The sequence below is a fragment of the Galeopterus variegatus genome, unplaced genomic scaffold (assembly GCF_000696425.1).
Source record: "Galeopterus variegatus unplaced genomic scaffold, G_variegatus-3.0.2 Scaffold511, whole genome shotgun sequence".
Lineage (NCBI taxonomy): Eukaryota > Metazoa > Chordata > Mammalia > Dermoptera > Cynocephalidae > Galeopterus > Galeopterus variegatus.
This window is the reverse complement of record NW_007726622.1, coordinates 239,588-258,998: the sequence shown is the minus strand read 5'-3', so window position 1 is coordinate 258,998 and position 19,411 is coordinate 239,588. Positions and strand designations below refer to the sequence as shown.

The 19,411-nt window shown below is 47.1% G+C and overlaps 1 protein-coding gene across 2 annotated transcripts in view; it reads left to right on the top strand.

Annotated features, from left to right (window-relative positions):
- The window catches only part of MTA3 (metastasis associated 1 family, member 3), a 194,699-nt gene extending 183,542 nt beyond the window's left edge, over positions 1-11,157 (top strand). For both annotated transcript variants that reach the window (XM_008569556.1, XM_008569555.1), the window contains exon 20: positions 10,127-11,157. In XM_008569556.1, the coding sequence (XP_008567778.1) occupies positions 10,127-10,152 (26 nt within the window). In that variant the 3' untranslated portion in view covers positions 10,153-11,157. The remainder of the gene's footprint in view (positions 1-10,126) is intronic.
- The last annotated feature ends 8,254 nt before the right edge of the window (positions 11,158-19,411 follow it).

Below are 19,411 nucleotides of genomic sequence, written 5' to 3'. Positions count from 1 at the left end.
AGGCCCTGGTGTGGACAGGGGGCAGGGAGCCAGCACTCTGTGTGCTCTGTTAAACTAACCCCACAGTACCGTGCCACACAGACTCTGTGACCACCCTAATGGAACCTGAACTCCGAGGGTGAAGATGAAATCTGTGTACCAAAGAAACCTCAGTCCGAGAGTCCATAATGATGGGAAGAGTGAAGGTTCAAAGTGATACGAGGTGACCTGCGCAGTGCCTTATCAATCTCCCTACACTCCCTACACTCAGGCTGTTGGTCCTGTGGCGTGCCATCATGGTGGCTTCCAAGTTCTGTCTCCTCCATCTCTGACTTACAAATGCTTTGATAACATTTTTATTGCCAGCAAACCAAGTACCTACCATGTTTGACCTACTTGGTTAACTCCAAGTGCTGTGAGTAGGGCAGACCCTGAGATCAGCGGGGATGGAAGAGCCATTACTGGACAACCTGTTTATGTTTGAGAGCCCAAAGAGAAGGCAGCAGGAGAGATGGAATTTGCCTATGCCATGGGAGGGATAGGGAGAGGACATCTGAGTATTTAGAGTCAGGAGGGGATTAATCGCTGACTTCTCTGATTACTTCCTGTTTGACCTTGGGTGAAGCACTTGCTTTCTTTGCACCTGTTTTCTCCTCTGTAAATCTATAAAGTGCAGATTAAACTTGCCTTACAGAATTGTTTTAATGATTACACTTTTTGCATTTTGTATCACTTGATCGTCTAAACACTTTGTGATGTTAGGTATTACAACCTGCATCTTAGTAATGAAAAAATTGAAGCTCAGGAGAGGTTAAGGAGTTTGCTCAAAGTCATACAAGGTGGCAGAGATGGGATTTAAACTCCAAATCTAGTGTTTTTTTCCCCATCAGCTGAATAAGGATCCAGATTTGTGTGTTGAATGTAACATGTACATGGGAGTGTTTATGTTTTCTGTGTATAGGAGGTAGGTGTATGTTTGCAAGTCTATAGAGAAATATAGGGGCTATGCTCAGACTGTGAAGTATAGCTATAACTATCTAATAAAAGCCCTTCACCTCCATTTCCTGCCTCTGTAAATCTCCTCTGCCAATATCATACTTTCTCCTTTTCCTGGAAGTTAGAGCATAGGAGCTGTATTAGTGTTAGGGGGAGGGGAAAAAAAGAAAGAGAAAAGTCACAGAATTACCTAAAGGTGAAATGTGTTTAAATCAAATTATATGCTATGCCCAGCATAGTCTCTGACTCACAGGGGTTGATCATTAATTGTTAAGATTCCTGTCCACCTTAAAGAGTAGCTGCTATTAAAGTTTTATTTGCAAAATTGCTAAGACATCAACCAAAGTGTTCGTTGTCATATGTGAATTGTATATAAATAAAAGATGAATACCTTCCTTATATCTATGTTTATTTCTTACCTAAAAGTATGATTCTCAGAAAATGACTCATGGACTTGCTTGAAGGTAATTGGGTATGTTCCAATGTATATTTGTACATTAGAGGGGCCCAGTATCTCTAAAGAGAAATTGCTCTTGATTAAGTTATTTCAAGGAGCATTAAAGACAAAAATTAGGTTTATAGAGAGGGCTCATTTAGCTTCCGGTAGCCTCCTGTAATTAGAGACCCTAGGATAGAGGGCGTGGAACATCATGTTCTTGAGATAGAAGAATCTTTTCCAGAGTGAAGACTGAATCAGACAACGTTCCAGAGAGGAGAGGGGCAGATGAGCTGCTCAGGCCTCTCATCTTCTCCTGACCTCCTAAGAAGATGCCCTTGGTTCCTCCCCCAGGGTCAGCTGCCTGGACTTTGGCTACTCACTCAGCAAATCTTCCACTGCACAGGGACAGGGTGATTGCCTGCTATGTCTCAGACTTTATCAGATGGGGACCTTGAGGACAGTTTCTGTTTGTGAAGTGATACAGACCAAGGGAGCATCGAGTGGAGGTGCTCTTAACCTTTTTCCAAGATGACATGGCTTTTGTCTCAGGGGTACTGAAACAGGACTCAGCATGTCAGGGAAATCAAAGTAACAGGTTCAGGAGAGAGGTGAGTTCTTAGTGGTACAGAATCAGGGCACTTGAGCCAGGGGAAAGTGATGAATTGCACAATAAACCCCTTTTTAGTCGGCTCTCCTTTGGCTTATTTCCCCAGGGGCATGTGAGTACACTGTAGATCTAGTTATTTTTCTCATTTATTTTCTGCATTGAGTAATATTTTTCTAACTCTCCCATGAAGAGGGTATCTAATGTGGATGCCTCTGTAAGTACAATATTATGATCTGAGGTGTGAAGATCGTCCTTTTGATGACTTCTTTCTGAAATCAGTGATTCAACAGTTTCAACTGCTGGCATCCCAACCCTGGGAAGTGGGTAGTGGTGAGGACCATTTGAGTGAGCTCTGGGAAAGCATCTGCTGTCCTCACAAGTTCCAATAAAAGTAGACTGCCAGGGACAGATGATGGCATGCTTAGGCCCAGGCTGCCTTCTGTCAGAATTTTTATGTCATTTCAAGAGACTATAGTTGTTCAAATCTTCTAAAACATTGTTTATGGAAGAACATCAAGTGTCCCTAGACTCACTACCTCTGGTCTCCTTATCTCATGGTGTAATGTCATAACCTGGTAAATATATTTTAAAAAACCTTTGAAGTTTTAAAAATATTTTATAAAGAACTATTGTAGCCCCAGGGTTTATAGAATCTGAAGCAAAACAGCAGTGTACCTAATGTCTCGAGAGGGTTTCAGGCCTGTTGAAGCATTGTCTGAGGGCAGTGGATGTGCCCTCAGCCTGTGAAGCCGTGGGGATAGGGACTGTAGAGGAACACACACCCAAGTGTTTTAGGCGTGAGTAGTCAACAACTTGGTATTTTGGAATATTCTGGAAGGATGCCATATTGGCCACTCTGGGACCATTCCTGAGTTTACTAATATCAGTTTCTCCCAGAGCACTTCTATTTGCCTCTGAGGGAAATACTAGTGTGTGAGCCCCATAGAGATCTAAACTTGAGACCTTCTCAGCAATATGGAGGTCTGAGAAGAGTGACAAAAATCCATGGTAGTTACTCAAGGGTCCTAAGCTGTGGGGTCAGGGCTGGCCTCCTCAGTAAGTGTCTCTGTTTACCTGCAGGGGTCATTACAGGAAGCCTTTTTTAACCAGCCTGTCCCTGTGTTCCTCCATTCTCAGTGACATGTAGAGAGTGACCTCTGGGAAGGAAAGTGAACCTCCGACTGGAGAACTGGGTCTCAAGTTTTTTGGGGCGAGGGGTGGATGTTTGGGAAAGAAAGGGAAGAAAACAACAGAGGGAGGGGATTGGGTCTCTGAGAAGAGGGCTTGACTTAAAAGAGGTTTGATTTATCCATCAAAAGTGCAGGCGCAGGGCTGGCTGGTTAGCTCATCGGTTGTTAGAGGGCGGTGTTATAACACCAAGGTCAAGGGTTCGGATCCAGTCATTGGGATATCAGTTCAGCCCCAGGGAAGTAAAGACCAACCCAGAAGCCAATTGATTTAGGCCTCCCCCTGAGCAATCTCCTCAGATTAAAAATCCAACAAGCCTCTACCAGTTGAGCTATCCAGGCTTGCACCCCCCTGAGCAATCTCCTGGGGTCCCAGTGAGGAAGTGAGGAGAAACCTTCCGAATCTGCAGTGCCCCCAGGGCGATGGAAATGGAAGGATTTGTCATAGTCTAGCTGATTGGAAAACCCCCACTGGGTTCATTTTAAGCTTTTCAACCCTGCTGATTGTTATTTTCTTTCCCTGTTTCCTCTTTTCTCTTCCAAATGACTGAGCACTCTTTAAGCTCAGAAAATATGAGGTATAATCATTGCATTTTCCTCCCTCAACCACATATTTTGATCAGCAATTATTCACATGTAAATGAATATGAAAAGTGATTAATGTAAAACTGAGGTGCAAACCTGAAGATAACTTTGTTAGATGGAAGTACCCAAAGAAGGTATCTGAGAAGGCGCTTTTGGTGATGTTCCAATTGCACCTTCACTGAGTGAGCCCCTCTGGGGCGGTCAGTGAGTAAGACCACGAGCGAGTCTTGGGAAAAAAGGGCTCAGCACAGCTCAGGCATCTGGCTCGGGACATTCAACAGAAAAAACGGGCAATATAGTGGATATTAGACCTCCTGGTCTGGCGCTCTGATTTTCTTCTTGTTTCTCTCCAGTTTTCCATCTCTTTGTCTTTATACTCTGCTTTCTGGGAAACTTTCTCAACTTTATATTCTAACCAGATTTGTCTGTTTCTCCCTTTAGTCTGTTAATTTTTGTTCATGTATTTTTAAATTGTGATATGGGATATACTCATATGTATTTAGGATTTTTATGTATTTTTTTTACCTTTTTATCAGTGTGAAGTAATCCACTTTATCTCTGTTAGTACTCCTTGTCTTAAAGTCTACTTTGATATTAATATGGCCACACACCAGTTTTGTTTTTTTCCTTGTTTTTAGTTTTTCTAATGAAATTTTTTTCTAGTTTTATTAAATTTGAAAAAGAATGATTCGTATAGCATCTCTAAAGCCAGCAAATGTTGTTCCAGTGCATATTTTAAAAGCCGTATAAAGCCATTTTCTATTACCATTTATTTTTTTAACAGCTTTATTAAGGTAATTGTCATTCAGTATAAACTATACACAGTCGTGCACCATATAATGACATTTCAGTTATTGTTGGCATGTACAGTGTGGTCCCATAAGACTATACTGGAGCTGGAGGAGTGTAGTAGGCTATACTATCAAGGTTTGTGTAAGTATGCTCTGTGTTGTTTGCAAAACAATGAAATCACCTAACGATGTACTAGTATTTCTCAGAATGGATCCCGGTTGTTAAGCCATGCATGACTGTATACTTAAAACATACAATTGGTAAATTTTGATATATGTAAATACCAAGAAACCATGACCACAATCAAGATAATAAGCTTTTAAAACTTTTCTTGCACCCCTTATAATCCTTTCTCCAACCCCTCCCCATCTTTCCTACCTTATTCCCCAGGTGACCACTGATATTGCTTACATTTACTAGAATAGATTTGCTTACATTTACTAGAATTTTGTATAAATGAAGTCATAAAATATGTACTCTATTTGTAAATTTGAATAATTCTTAGAGTTTTGTCTTTAAATTAACTAATGCTTTCTTCTGTAATATCAAATCTGCTGTTAATCCCAGCCAACAAATTTTTCATTTCAGATTTTGTATTTTTCAGTTTTAGGATTTCCATTTAATTGTTTTATACTTATCCTAAAATATACTATCTTATCATCCATATATCCATTTTTAAAATTTTATTTAAAAAAATTTTTTTTGGCAGCTGACCAGTACAGGGATCCAAACCCATGACGTCAGTGTTATAACACCACTCTCTAGTCAACTGAACTGACTGACTAGCCCTCCATTTTTTTCTATAGATTCTTTAACATATTTATAGTAAATATTTTAAGTCCATTTCTGCTAATTCTAACATCTGAATCATCTGCTCATCTTCTTTTTTTTTAAAGATGACCGGTAAGGGGATCTTAACCCTTGACTTAGTGTTGTCAGCACCACACTCACCCATTGAGCTAACCGGCCATCCCTATATAGGATCCAAACCCATGGCCTTGTTACCATCACCACACTCTCCTGAGTGAGCCAGAGGCCAGCGCCAATCTGCTAATCTTCTTTTACTGACTTTTTTCTTTTGATAACGAGTTACATTTTCCTGCTTCTCATGTCTAATAATTTTTTAATGAATACTGTTCAGTGTGAATGATAAGTTGTAGAGACTCTAGATTCTGTTATTTTCCTCTGCAGAGTGTTGAGTTTTCTTCTAGCATGCGGTTAAATTGGCAGATCACTTTGATTCTGCGAAGGCTTGGTTTAAAGCTTTATCAAGCCTCCACTCCTTCAGTTTTGCCCTTAATCCCATGGAAACTCAATGGAAAGACCAAGTTGTTTACCATGCCCCTCCAACTTGGCAGAACTTAAACTCCAAACTCTTCTCAGCACTGTACAGTTGCTGAAGTCACTGCTCAGCTCTTTGAGCCTTCCAGCTGATGTTTTCCACTGGGATTCTTGGAGTACCACCCTGTACTTGCATAGTTCAGAAATCAGCCAGTGATTTGGGGGGAGTTTGATTGCAGATTTGGGGTTCCCCCTTCTGTGTGTCCTTCCTTTCCAGAATCTCCTCCCTCAATTTCTAGCTGTATTGGCAGCCTTGAACTCTGACCTCTGATTCTGCGGCCCAGTTAGACCACGGCTTTCTGCCTGAGCTGTATATTCCTCTGATAACTGCATAAAGTGCTCACAGGGAAAGCCAGGTGAGATAGACAAGGGCTCTTGTCTATCTCAGTTTTTATAGGGTCATAGCCCCTCCAATTTTTGCCTGATTTTGGTTGTTCTCCAGTATCTTCAAACAGTTGTTTTTTATATTTTGACCAGAGTTTATCACTGTTATTGGCTGGAGGGTTAGTCCAACGTAAATGAGCCTACCATTGAAGGAAGCAGAACTCTTCAATCCTTCAAGGCTTTTCCCTCCTTAGTTCTCTTAATTAAACCGCCCCCCCCACCCAAAGCCTACTATTTGTGTTTCATGGATACTGTATCTTTTCTCACTTCTCTGAGGATATTAATGGTAGTGTTTTTTGTTCTGCTTCTCCATGAATAGTCTGTTTCCTCCAATTTGCATTCTTTTGTTTATTATTGATTTTGGTCCCTAACATTTGTGCCAAATATTTTTTCCTGGTGACCTTCACTGTCTAAAAACATTTAGGAGTAGGAAATTAAAAGTCAGATTGAAAGGTCTGTGCTTGTGCTTGTGGGTGGAGCCTGTGGTGTACTTCACAATAGGGTGATCAGATTGGGCTTATTGTTGGGTAGCTCCAAATGCCGGTATCTTTAGGTCTTTTTTCATGGGCTGGTCAGGTTCGCAGAGAAGTTGCTTTCTATCTCTTCCCCAGGGGGTAGTTTGGCTATGTGCATTCTGGGAGTGCCATGGGAAGAAGGCTGGAGGCTCACCATTCTACATTCACTTGATCCCTCTGTTTTGGAATTGGTAGCTCTGTCCTCAACTGTTGTTGGGGCCTAGTGTCTCCTAGGCCCGAGACCCTCTGTTTTGTCCTCTTCAAAGAATAAACATCCGGGGGACCGGCCCGGTGGTGCACTGCTACAGTGCGCTGCTTGGGAAGCGCGGCGGCGCTCCCGCCGAGGGTTCGGATCCCACATACAGACCGGCCACTCACTGGCTGGGCGAGGTGCGGGAGCAACACCGAGGGTTGCGATCCCGTTGCCGGTCCCGGTCTGGTACGGGCGCGACACTGAGGGTTGCGATCCGTTGCCGGCCACGAAAAAAAAGACAAAAAGGAAAAAAAAAAAAAGAATAAACATCTGGACTGGTGGGAGTTGGACAGTTGCTCAGGGGTATAAAGTCAGGAGAGCTGCTGGGGATCCAGCTTCTTCTCAAACAGCCTTCAAGGAATCTTCTTTGCTTCCCTCCCCCTCCGCCACTCCCAGAGGTACCTGGTGTCATGAGCCCTTTGAAGATTCCTTGGACAAAATTGGGTTCTCAGCTTCCCACACTGCCAGCTTCAAGTCTGGTTTTCTTGAGTGTGTAGTATTTTATCACACATTTATCTGCTTTTCAGCCTCTGAAATTCTGATGGTGGTTTCTTCTCTGATTTTTAGAAGAGAAGGAAATTAACTCAGAAGCTAGCAGCTAGAAACCTTAAAAGAGATGGCTTTCATTGCATTGGTTGATTAGAGTGCAGAATCTCCAAGTCCGTGGACTTCAAGTACTTCTGAGTAGTCCAGCCAATAGGAAAAGTTACGCAAAAAAAAAATAATAATAAAAATAAGTGCTTATGAATAAGGGTTAGTATATACAAAAGTGGCAAATGTAGATTAATGCATCTGAGAATAAATAAGCAAAAACGAAAATGATTTGGGCTACATCATGGTCTAGGAAGGAAAGCCAAGAATCGGCACAGACCCTTTCCTGGGGCCCTCTGCAGTGCTGCTGTGCTGGAGGCCTCTGTATCTGGGGCCCTGCATGTGTCTCTTTTTCCTTGCTTCAGGGAAAGACAATGGGGCTGGGGAAGCTCTGAGCAGGGGTGAAGGGAGTAAGAGCATGACAAGGGCAGGTGGTAAGCATGGGGATTCTTTAGCCCAAACGCAGAGAGTGACATGTCTCAACTGAAAACCATGGCCAGTGTGGAGAAGGCAGTTGTGAGCCTGAACACCAGATTGTGAGCTGCTAGGAGGAAAGGGTTGCTTTTGAAACTGGGGGCAGGTAAGTTTAGCACAAATGAAAGTACAGTTACCATGGCAGGTCAGAAACTTGGGAAACTGTTACAAGTGGCTCTTCTGGCAGGTGGTTTTATTCCACAGGGGTTTGGACAAATGAATGACGGAGCACCCCCTCCCGTGCCAAAAAGACAGAGAGAGTTCTGAAAGATGTTGATACATACATAACCTTTAATTTAGACACTGAAGAGGAAAGTATGCTCCTAGGGGCTATTAGGGGAACACTGGGCTGGATGGAGAATGGGCAGTTTGGTGTCACAGGAAAAACTTGACCTGAATTAAGAGATCTGGATTCAAATCCTGATTCCTCAATTTATTCACTGCGTGACCTTGAGTAAGTTCCTAACCTTTCTGACCCTCCCAAGGTGCTGGTGACAGTTCAGTAAGGCAGATATATAACCTGCAATAGTGTTGCTTTGTGTTGCTTCGCCCCCCACAGATTTGTCACCCCTCTTCCCCAGGTGACAGAGACGCAAAGGATTACTCAAAGCCCATCTCTTCTGAGCAGTGAGAGACCCCAAAGTGGTTAACTTCCCTGGAACCACACTGAATTGGAGTTCTCTTCCTGCATTTGTTTTTGAGACCAGGAAGTTACAGGAAGAGAACATAGGTGGGGTTATAGTTTAACAATATAGGCTGGTAACTATCAGTGAAACAAGCCAGGTGACATTCCAGTAGACAATTAAGTGATCTTACAGCAATTTCTCAGTATCTTTACATAACAGTCAGTAACTAGTCGGTCCTTGAGCCAACAACCTTGCTGTGCCACAAATCTGCATCTTACACCAGAGACTTATAGCCTGAGGAAAATTTCCAGTCCTCTGCAAGGTCAATATCTGAAACTGCAAGACTTTGGAAAACCAGGCCTTGTGAAGTACATATGCTTTTTAGCATATTCCACATAGTAGGCTAAATAAAGCAAAGGCTAGCATGATTCCCAAACAGAATTTATATGGGTTTTTATTTAACACATATTTGCTGAGCCCATATCAAATACCAGGCTATGTACATATATCTTCCTTATTCTAGAAAGGCTCGTGAAATGAAGGCACAGCTCTGCTCCATCCTGCAGCCATTCATCAGGATGGCACAAGGCTGTGCAGGTGAGCATCCCTGCGTTCTCTCCTGGCTGCAGTGTTGCGCATGATGAGAGAGGATGTCTGAGCACCTTCCCCCGTCTCAGCAAACTTCCCTACTAGCCACTTTCCTCATAACTAAGTAAAAGGTTTCGCAACCTCCTGAGGAATAAAGATGGTGATGATATGTGTGCAGGCCACTTCTGCTTTTCATTTACTCGTTTCTCTTGAGAGTCTCCAGATGCCCAGCTCAGGACAGGAGAGTTGAAGGTTTTGGGGGAAGTGGAAGGAGTGGGAGTGAGGGACATAGGAACAGTTCCTGACACTGTGACACTGTGGCGGATTGAGGTTTACTCCCCTCCTAGAAAAAATGTGCTCATAGCCCATGCGTGCCCACATCATTATTAGTTATGATTACCTCAGATGAGATCGTCCTCCTGGCCAGCTGTGTTCTGCTTTCCTTCCTATCAGTCACTGGTTCCATGACTTGTTGATAGCATATAAACACTTGCCTGGTGTGCTGTGCCGCCTTGCCAGTGACCAACCTGCCAATCCAAGACCCAGTTTTTGAGATACTTCAGTATCATTCATTTATCTTCTTGGTCTCAGTTAAACTTTTCCTTTGGTCCAGCCTTAAACTGTATCGTGAGCTTTTATTTGAATGAACGCCGGACCTCCTTTCCCTGAAGGTTATGATGTTGTGGGAGGGCTGATTCCATCCTCCCTCTCATCTTGTCTTCACCATCGGGACTCCTTTAACCTTGACCCTGTTTCTTCCCTTTTCCAGAACTCACGTGCTGTGTGTCAGACTGAGCTATCCCTGTTTCATCCTACAATCCAAGACTTGCTCCACTGTCCTGCTGATGTTCACAGCTGTGCCTGGGAAGGAGGCCGCCCCATCCCCTGTACATTTCAGTGGGAGGCCCCTGTGTGCGCCCCATGGAGACTTGATGGGGTAGGGGAAGAAACTGCAGGAGTGCATGTTCCAGAAGCTGCGTCCCCATGTGTGGATCACTGGCACCTTGCTTTCCTCTGTGACTTTGTTGTCCCACAGCGGGACCCGCCTGAGCACTGAGGGGATGAGGAAGCCACTCGCCCCCTTCCTTCTGCAGCGCCCCACGCCACAGGAACAGTGGCTCCTTGGGGCCCGAGGGCTGCTTGAGCTCAGAGCTGCTGCTGCCCTGCATGCTCAGCTCTATTTTATGCTGTGTAATTATGTACGGGAGGGACATGGCATCTTTCTGAATGGATTTTTCTTAAGAAATGTGCCTGTGTTTATGCAGTTCATGGTATTCCCTATCCTTCCTCTTACCATCACTTGGCTCTTTCTCAATAGGCTTCAACTTTTTTTTTTAAATTCAAATGTGTTTATAGGGATGATTTCCCACTCATCCTGATTAGGGGTGCTTCTTGTGCTGCGTCCTCCTGAAGTAGCATCCTTCCATAAGCCTTGCTTTTCCTCCTGTAGGCTGACAGATGACAGCGGAACAGCCAACATGCAAAGCCACTGTGTGTGCACAGATCAGGACCACGTGATTCTAGGGTATCCCAGCAGTCCACGTCTATGAGGAAGGAACGGGGCTCTGCACCAGGCGCTGCCTCTTGTGTTTCCTGTCCTCCTCTTCTGGAGGGCGATGGAGGACATCCTTTGCCGGAGGCATTTCTTGTGGGGAGGTTGTCACCACAGGAAAGCTTTTTTTTTAATGGGGAAATTTTGCTCTTTACCTCCTGCATCCTGACCCCTGCCCGGCCCCCCTTCTAAGGTACAGAATTGACTGAGGTTCTGATGAAAGATAAGATAGCCTTGATCTTTGGTAAGCTTGTAAACTCTTTTTATCATTTATGTTTTGCCATTGGAGAGAGGCTGGTGTTCTCCTTGGTTCTGCTTGGTGCCAGACAACTCCAACAAGAGCAGATGTTACATGTGCCAAGCATGTACATCACTGTGACAAGCCATTTGCTTACTGCCTTGTTCCCTTACAGCCAAACCAGCTGGTGAGGAGCTGCAGCTAGGTGGGTCCTACAGTGGTTCACCAATCAGCCTATTGTTTTAAGCAGTTAGACTGTGTTTGGCCTGGGGGGTGGAGTGAGAGAACTGAGTTTGTGGGTATGACACCGGGTCCCCACCTCTCTGGCCTGGTGTTCTGTGAGTGTATGTGCCTAGGCCCTGGGGAGCCTGCTTGCTCCACTGGTTTGGTCTCTTCCTGTCTGCCTTCGGCACCAGGCCTTGGTGGCATCACGGCTGGCCCCTCTGCTGCTCTGTGCACACAGCTGCAGGGATAGGAATAACTCAGTGCCCCATTATCCCCCGAGCAGATGTGAGACTGGCCACTCCCCTGCCCTGGCAGGGACAGGCTGCAGGGCACACGGTCACAGCACCATGAAAGACAGCTGGAGTCTGACCTCCCAGTCATCTCTGGACTGCAGTTGGGAGGCCCAACTATGAGATGGCCCAAACTGCCAGGTTGTTGCAGGACAGAGTGGCTACAATTGAATTGTCCCCCGCCCCCAAGAGTGAGGTATCACAGAAATGCTGATGACATTCTAGACGTCTGTGTCCTCTGAGGCTGGGCACAGCTTAGCAGAGCCAGCGCGGTGTGTGCTGGCTGAGAGGGTGCCCAGGGTTCGAGCAGCCTATTCTCTTCCAGTTTTGCATTCACCTTGGCTTCTCTGAGGAGGAAGAGTTGGTTCTCATCTTAGGTTTCCTTGGCAGTGGCCAGGACACGTTCTCACCACTCCCAACTCTTGGAGCTGCACGGGTCTTGGCTTGGGGCCCCTGAAGGTGGGGCCTGTGTCAGAGGTGCTTAGTGAGAGGGTGGAGGGGCAGGCCTCCCCCAGGATTCCCACAGAGAGACGGGAGGAGGAGGCACTGGCTCTCTACTTCCCACATCTAAGGAAAGAGACACAGAAAGCTGTCTATCTGCCCCAGCGCTGGGTTTCTCGTCCCTCATGGATGTAGAAGGGGAGGAGATTCCCTCACCTCTCACCTTCCTCTCCTGCTCCCCGCTAAGTGGCAACCTTTGATTGTGGAAGCAGCTGCCATGGCTCTGCTGCCAGCTTCACTCTCTCTGCCTGGGGGAGAGGCCCTCTCCCCAGGCCCCAGAGACTTGGACATGGTCCAGCAGGCCTGAAGGAAGAGCAGGAGGCCCTCCCACTCCAGGTCACATTCAGCTTTGGGAAAAGTGCAGCTAATTTTGAGCCACATGTATCAAGAAGGCTCTTCCTTCACTTGTTAGTAAAAACCCCTGGTTCTGCAGTCCTATCCTCCTATGAAGATGATGTGGACTAACGTTCGATGCTCTCACTTCAGCTGTGGAAAGTCCCAGCTGATCGACTCTCCAGGCAATGAGGAAAGAGGCCAAAGAAGCCTATTTCCTTGCCTTTGCCATTCTGAGCGTTTGGTGCTGAGAGGGTTACCCAGCCACCCCCTTTCTGGGGCCATGGTGTCACCGTTGTTCAGTGAACATGTGGGCAGATACGCCCACTGCCTGCACAGTCCGCAGCAGACATGCCGTGGTGCTGTGCCCTCTCCGTGAGGACACAGAAGCTCTGCAAGGTGTCTCTTCTCTCCTTCTTGGTCAGGGCCCGCCCACCCCTCATTTCCTAAAGGTGTGCAAGGGAGGAGAATAGACAGGAGGTTGTCGCTGGAACGTTTTGGCATGCCTCTCACAATTCTGCCTTGTCCACAGCCTGGTTTCTATGGCTCAGGGCCCAAAAAGGAAAACAGAAACCACTCTAAGTATTTAAAATGGAGGGGTTTTAATCCGGGTATTTGTTTAACACAGAAACAAGAAGAGCTGAGAGGCCAAGCAGCTGAGAGGAGCAAGGGGCAAGCCAGGGATGGGAAATGATGGCAGAAAGCTGCCCCCACCCCAAGGCTGGTTGGACAGTGGGGAGGCTGCATTACCAGAGCCCAGGGGCCAGGGCCACCACCAGGCAGGGCCTGGGACCATAAAGGGCCTAACTGGTGGGAGCTGGAGCCATGAGGAGGCACGGTCCCTGTCAGAAACATCCCCCCAGTCAGGGAGTGTGGGAGAAACGGCCTGGCTTCTCCCTTCCTCTTGCCCGCAGGTTTCTGCAGGTGCCTCACATTAGCTAAACCCTGCTGGAAGCCAGTCTTCCTGGGAGCCTGGGCAACTAACTGCAGGGTCAGCCCCACCTCTCAGAGCAGAGCACGGAGGGGCGGGGAGGAGTGTCTAAGGGCGAGAAGGCTCAGGCTGTGCAAGGCCTCGGTCTGCTGTGTGTTGTGTTCAACTGAGCCTGGTGTTTATGTCCCACTGCTGTCCTAAGACCCTGGTGAGTGTAGGTGCAGGAGCTGCCCCTTGGGTTTTGTACATTGTTTTAACCTGCCTAGGGAGGAAAGCGCTTTTGGGAGGGAGGGGGAAAGCCTTTATTCTTTATAGTTGTCCCTGTTTTCCTTTTGGGGAATTTACCCATTTAGCAACCCCACCTCACCATTCCCCTCAGAAGAACCAGTCCCAGTTTTCTGTCCTGCCTCCTGCTCCTCTCCACCGTGTCTCTGGTTTTCCTTGCTAGAGAACATTAACCCAGAGCATGCATCAGTGCTCATGAGTGTTTCCCCAGGATAATTCATTCCGAGTGTGAGATCACAGTGTGGAATGTCTGTAAGGAGATGCCATCTGCTAATCAATTTGTATCGTGTTTCCAATAAATTTCTGGAAAGTATGCCTGGTTTTATGCTGTCCTTTCCTGGGACAGTGGTTCAGCTATAAGACTGTGCATGCACGCCCCTGGGCCTTGGCATCAGTGTCCTTGTCTCAGGTGCTCCAGCCCCATTGCCCAGCCCTGAGGGCCTTGGGGAGCTAATAGGCCAGACAGCCTGCTATCCCTTGTCACACCCTCAGCGTGTGCCACAGACTCTCAGGGGCCTTTCCCCAGGGTCTGCATCTTCTTCTGTCTCATAAGCCACATCCTGAGGACATGGAGGTTTTGTGGTAGGTGGATTTGAGCCTGTACTCCCAGGCCTGGAGGTATGAGGAGCAATAGGCGGACCTTTCCCTCACTAACCACCCCCCGAGGCCACTCTCGCACTGCTGTGGCCAGTGCTGGGTTGTGTGCTGGGGTGCTCAGGATGGTGCCCAGCATAGGGCTCCTGTGTTTGCCTGTTTGTGTAGACTGCCTCAATAGGTATGCCAAGGCCATTCTGGGGGAGGGTGAACTGGGGCTCACACGGGACCCCTCCAGTCTGTGTGTGTGACCTTTGTGTGCTGGACTTTGTGAGAAATTTAAAAAATGTGGGGGAGACAGAGTTTCTTTCATAAGTTTCCCTGGAGAAGCAAGACAAATGCACCCCCAAGGTTATGGACGAGAGAAAGTGATGACTAGGGCTGTGTTGGTGCATGTAGGAGTTCTGGGGTAGAGCAGTCAGGGAAGGTTTTGTGGAAGCAGAGGGACCCCTCCAGGTGGAGCACAGCAGCTCTGCCTCTACTAAGTATGGGGACCCAAACCTGTGACCTTGGTGTTACAAGGCCACACTCTAACCAAGTGAGCTAACCAGCTAGCCCCTCTCGGTGTCTTTTTATTAAGACTTTTTATCTTGACTTGAATACAAAAGTACTTCAAAAAGTTCATGGAAAGATTCATATTATCTTTTAATTCTGTTTTTCCAGACACTTTTTGAAGTACGCTTCTATCACTTCCCTCCTTCTGGAAGCTCCGTTGTAGCTCAGGGTGTTGCATGCCCTACCTCTCAAGGAGGACCAACCTCAAGTTCCATGCCAGGACTGGGCTTTTATGGCTGGGCTTCCTAGGGGGTTTCTTCTGCCCCACCCTGGCTAAGTCTTACCTTTCATTTACTCTGATCCTGCTCCTCGCTTCAGGGGTCACTGGAGGAAACTGCCCAGCCTGTAGGGGACTTGCTGCCCCAGAGCTGTGGTGCTCAACTCCTCAGGCCCTACTGAGCTGCTTGCTTAGAGTAGCCTTTTTACATGTTCTTCTTCGGGAGCTTGTTTTCTTATTCCCAGAACCAACTGCTCCAATCCTTTGTCACTCCCTCAACCCTCATCCCCTGAGAGCCAAGCCTTCTAAGAATCCCTTCAACTTTCTTCCCTCCACCATCAAACCAACTCTGAGATAGTGCCATTCCCCCAGCCCAAGAAGGCCTCCTTCCACCTCTTGAGGACAGACCCTGCTGCCACCCATGTATCGGATCCCTTCCTCCACCCCCTTAGGGCCTTGCAGTCGACTGTTTTGATGCAGGCTGGATTCCACTTACTAGCTGGATAGCCTTGGACGAGTTACTCAACCTCTCTGTGCCTCAATGTTTTCATCTGTAAAATGGGATAATAATAGTATCTACCTCATAGGACTAAAGAAATTAGTGTGTATAAAATGCTTAGCATAGGGCCTGGCACACACAGGGTTTGTTGCTCCATTGCATCTCTCTTTCATATTTACCTTCCCTCCCTTCTCCTCCTACCACGACATTTAAGTCTCTCCATCCAATCCATAAAATAACAGAACAGGCAAACCACCAAAACATCTGTCCTCTACTTAGTTTCACCTGAAGCTATTGTCTTGTCTCCCTTTACCAGCAAATTTGTTGAAAGAGGGAGGACTTGTCTCCATTACTTCAGACCTCATTAATTCCTCAACCCATTCTAGTACTTTATGGCTTCTGGAATTGCCCCTGCCCCCAACCACTCACTGAAATTGCCGTCAATGAAGTCACTAATGACCTTCTCACTGCCAACTCCAACACTATTCTCAATCATCCTATTTGAGCTTTCTTGAGCATTTGAAGCTGTTGTCACCATATTAATTTTTTTCATTCTTTATGCTGACCCCTTTATTATCCACCCAGAGATATGCTAAGTAATATTCAGATATTACTCATAGTTATTTTTTCAAAATTTTCACAAAGATAATTTCAGATATAGTAGTAGTCACCTGTGTACCCTTTTCCATTTTCTCCATCTCAGAAGTAAACACTCTGTTTAATTTAGATTTATCATTCCAATACGTGATTTTATATGATTAATGCATATGTATGAATCCATAACTAATACAGAACATTTTTACATATTATTAATTTTATACAAATGAGAACCTATCACTTCTTAAAAAGCTTTTTTTTAAATTTTATAAATAGTACCAGACAATGTTAATCCAGGGTGTCCGTCCAAGATACTTGACCAGACAGTGTCAGACATGCACTTTGGTTTTGGATCAACTTTTTTCAGCATGTAATTAGGAAACACTTTTGAAAATGCTCTATTCTTGTATGAGACATGTTGCAGGCTGTCTGGGTATTTTGTGTTTGACTTTTACCTTCATAAAAGAAGGCTTTATTCTGTTCTTTTTAATGGACAGTCTCTTTACTTGGGCAAAGAAATGGCCTTGACTTCTTTTATGCCCTTTTCTTCTTGCTGCCATCCTGGTTTCCTTCCTGCCGAAAGGTTTTTCCTGGGCTTTCACTGGGCCTTCCTTTGTGTGCCCCTTACTTGCAGGGATTTTTTAAAAGATGATTCTTCGTCCTTCTTTGCCAGCTGACCCCCATCCATTCTCATAATCTCAGCTCTTCTTAGTAAGTGGAAGACCCTGAAATCCCATCTCCAGCCATTAAGTATGCTATTGTACATGCTTACCTGGAGGCCCTACAAGACCCTGCATCTTTTCCCCCCTGATTTTAATATTTATTTATTTATTTAAATTGAAGTATAATCGATTGTACATATTTTGGGGTCCAGGGTTGACTATCAGTATTTGTGTATGCTCCTGCATCTTGTTTTAACTCTTCATCTTCCCCTCCAAACCTGCTCCTTATGTATCAATGTGTCACGTCCACCCTTACCCAGAGTCACTGCTCTGTTCACCCCAGCTGTGCCTCTCATCTTGGCCCTTTGTGCACTGCCTTTCTTCAGGCCCTTGCTTGGAATACATTTCCTAATTAGTTGTCTCCCCTACCCCTGCCCTCCCCAGTCCCTCTACATTATTACCGGAGTCACTGATCAAAATGCAAAACTGGTCATCATCTTCCACTTAAAAGCCTCCTGCCACGCACTCCCCTTCCTGAGCGAGGCCTCCTTGTCTCTTGCCTCAGCGATCCCCCTCCCCGCTGCCCCACACAGCTCGTCTCCTCACTGCTCTGTGGCTGTGTCTGTGCTCTCCCCAGTGCTGGGGCTGCCGCTCTTCTCTCCTCGCCCCATCCTCTGAGATCCGGCTCATCCGCATCACCTCCCTGACGCCCAGGCACAGTGAGCTCTTCCCACCTCTGTGCTCTCCATGGCGCGGTACTACCTAAAGGCCTGGGGTTACGCAGAGCTGGGTTGCACTGGATCCACTTGCAGGTCTGTCTCTTTCAGGCTTGGCCTGGAGTGGCTCCAGGTCAGAGTAGTATTGTCTGTCTTTGTAGCTCCGTGTCTGCCCCTTGGGGGTGCCCAGTAAACAATGGACAAATTAGTGACTCCTGGCCCATCACACAGCCCTGCCTGCCTACTCCTGTGCACAGGAGTCCCTGGAGTAAAGTAATGGATGCCCTTTGATCTTCCCTCAGGGTGGCAGCAGGTTATATTAGGAGAAAGAAAAGATGGAAGGCACTGCCCAAAATTCAACTGAATAGTGCAGCCCACCCCAGGGACCAAAATGCTGTTTGGAACCTAGATGTAGGAAATGGGGTCTCTGCTGGTGCTGCCTCCAGCTGTCCTTATACCACCATGGGTGCTACTCTCCCGTCTGTAGAAAACCCTGCACTTAAACACAGTGTTCTTTCTCCTCTTCCTCCCCCACTCAGTCTTCCTTCTCCCTCCCCCTCCACTGCCTTCGTCACTTGATGCTCTGGCATGTGGTTATTGTTCGGGTGAGGGCCAGGGTCACTGTTCCTATTTCACAGATGGAAAACTAAGGCCAGAGAAGGGTGGATCGGGGCCAAGGTTAGGAGAAGGGAGTCCTGTTCACGTGCAGGCGGAGTGTGGAAGCAGCCTGAAGCCCTGCTCTGTGAGGAGACACCCAGAGCCCTTTAGAGACGGCCCTGTGATGGGTGGGGAGGTGAGGCAGGGAGGGGCGGCCGCTGGTCAGTGAGGGAGCAGCCCTTAACTTGAAGGCGAGGGGCAAGGAAGATCCAGTGTGGGTGTGGAGTGGAAGCCGATGAGCCACAGTGTCACTTCTCTTACATCAGGTGGGGGAGCGTGAGCCCAGGGGTTGGGGCGGGGGGCGGGCTTGATGGACATGTGGGTAGGAGAAGGGTTCAGGGAGGAGGCGATTAAGGAAGTGGCATTGTGGGGACCCATCTGCCAGGCGGGTACGTACAGGGGCAGAGAAAGTAGGAGATGAAAGGTGCGCAGTGTTTAGCAGGCAGTGAGTGTAGCAACCGGGTGGGGACTCCACAAAAAAGAGGTGCTCAGTCCCCAGCTCCGAGGAGTGTGTGGGCCTTTCTTGAAAGAGTCACACTTGGAAATCATCAACCTCAAGCTGAGGGTGGGCTGGCCCAGGCCTGGCCCTGTCCTCCCCGGGGTGGCAGAGGGCATAGAGAGGCAGAGAGTCCCCAGGAGTGGCTCTGCCAGGGTGAAAAGCAGCAGTGGGAGTGGAGGGAGGGAGCAGACAGATGAGGAACCACTGTGGAAGATGGGGGGTGTGGAACACCCCTCCCACCACCTGGCTTGGTCCTCAGCATCTCTGTGGGTTTCAGAGAGCAGCTGGTGAGTTTCCAGAAAAGGGAAGTGGGCTGGAGAAATAGTGTGGAGACTGGTTCCAATTCATCCATCCTGTCACCCCCCAGGCCTGCCTCCCTTTGCCTGACACTTTTTCTGTATCTTCCAACCCAACATGCCCCCCTTCTGGGCTGTGGGCGACAGTCCAGGGCTTTCACCTCCATTCCGGAGGATTTTTGTTAGAGGGGGAGCATCCTGTCAACTATATGTGAGGGCTGGACTAAGCGGATTAAACTCCAAAGGGAATTGGGGAGAGGTAATTAGGTCCCCATCATCAAACCCTGTGCCCAAAGTCTGGAGCCCTTGTGGCCCAAAGTCCAGGAGAGCAGTTCTGCCTTTAAGGACACTCCAGGGCTTCAAAAGCTCCAGCAAAGGACAGTGCCTGGGAGGAAGAGGCTGCAGGA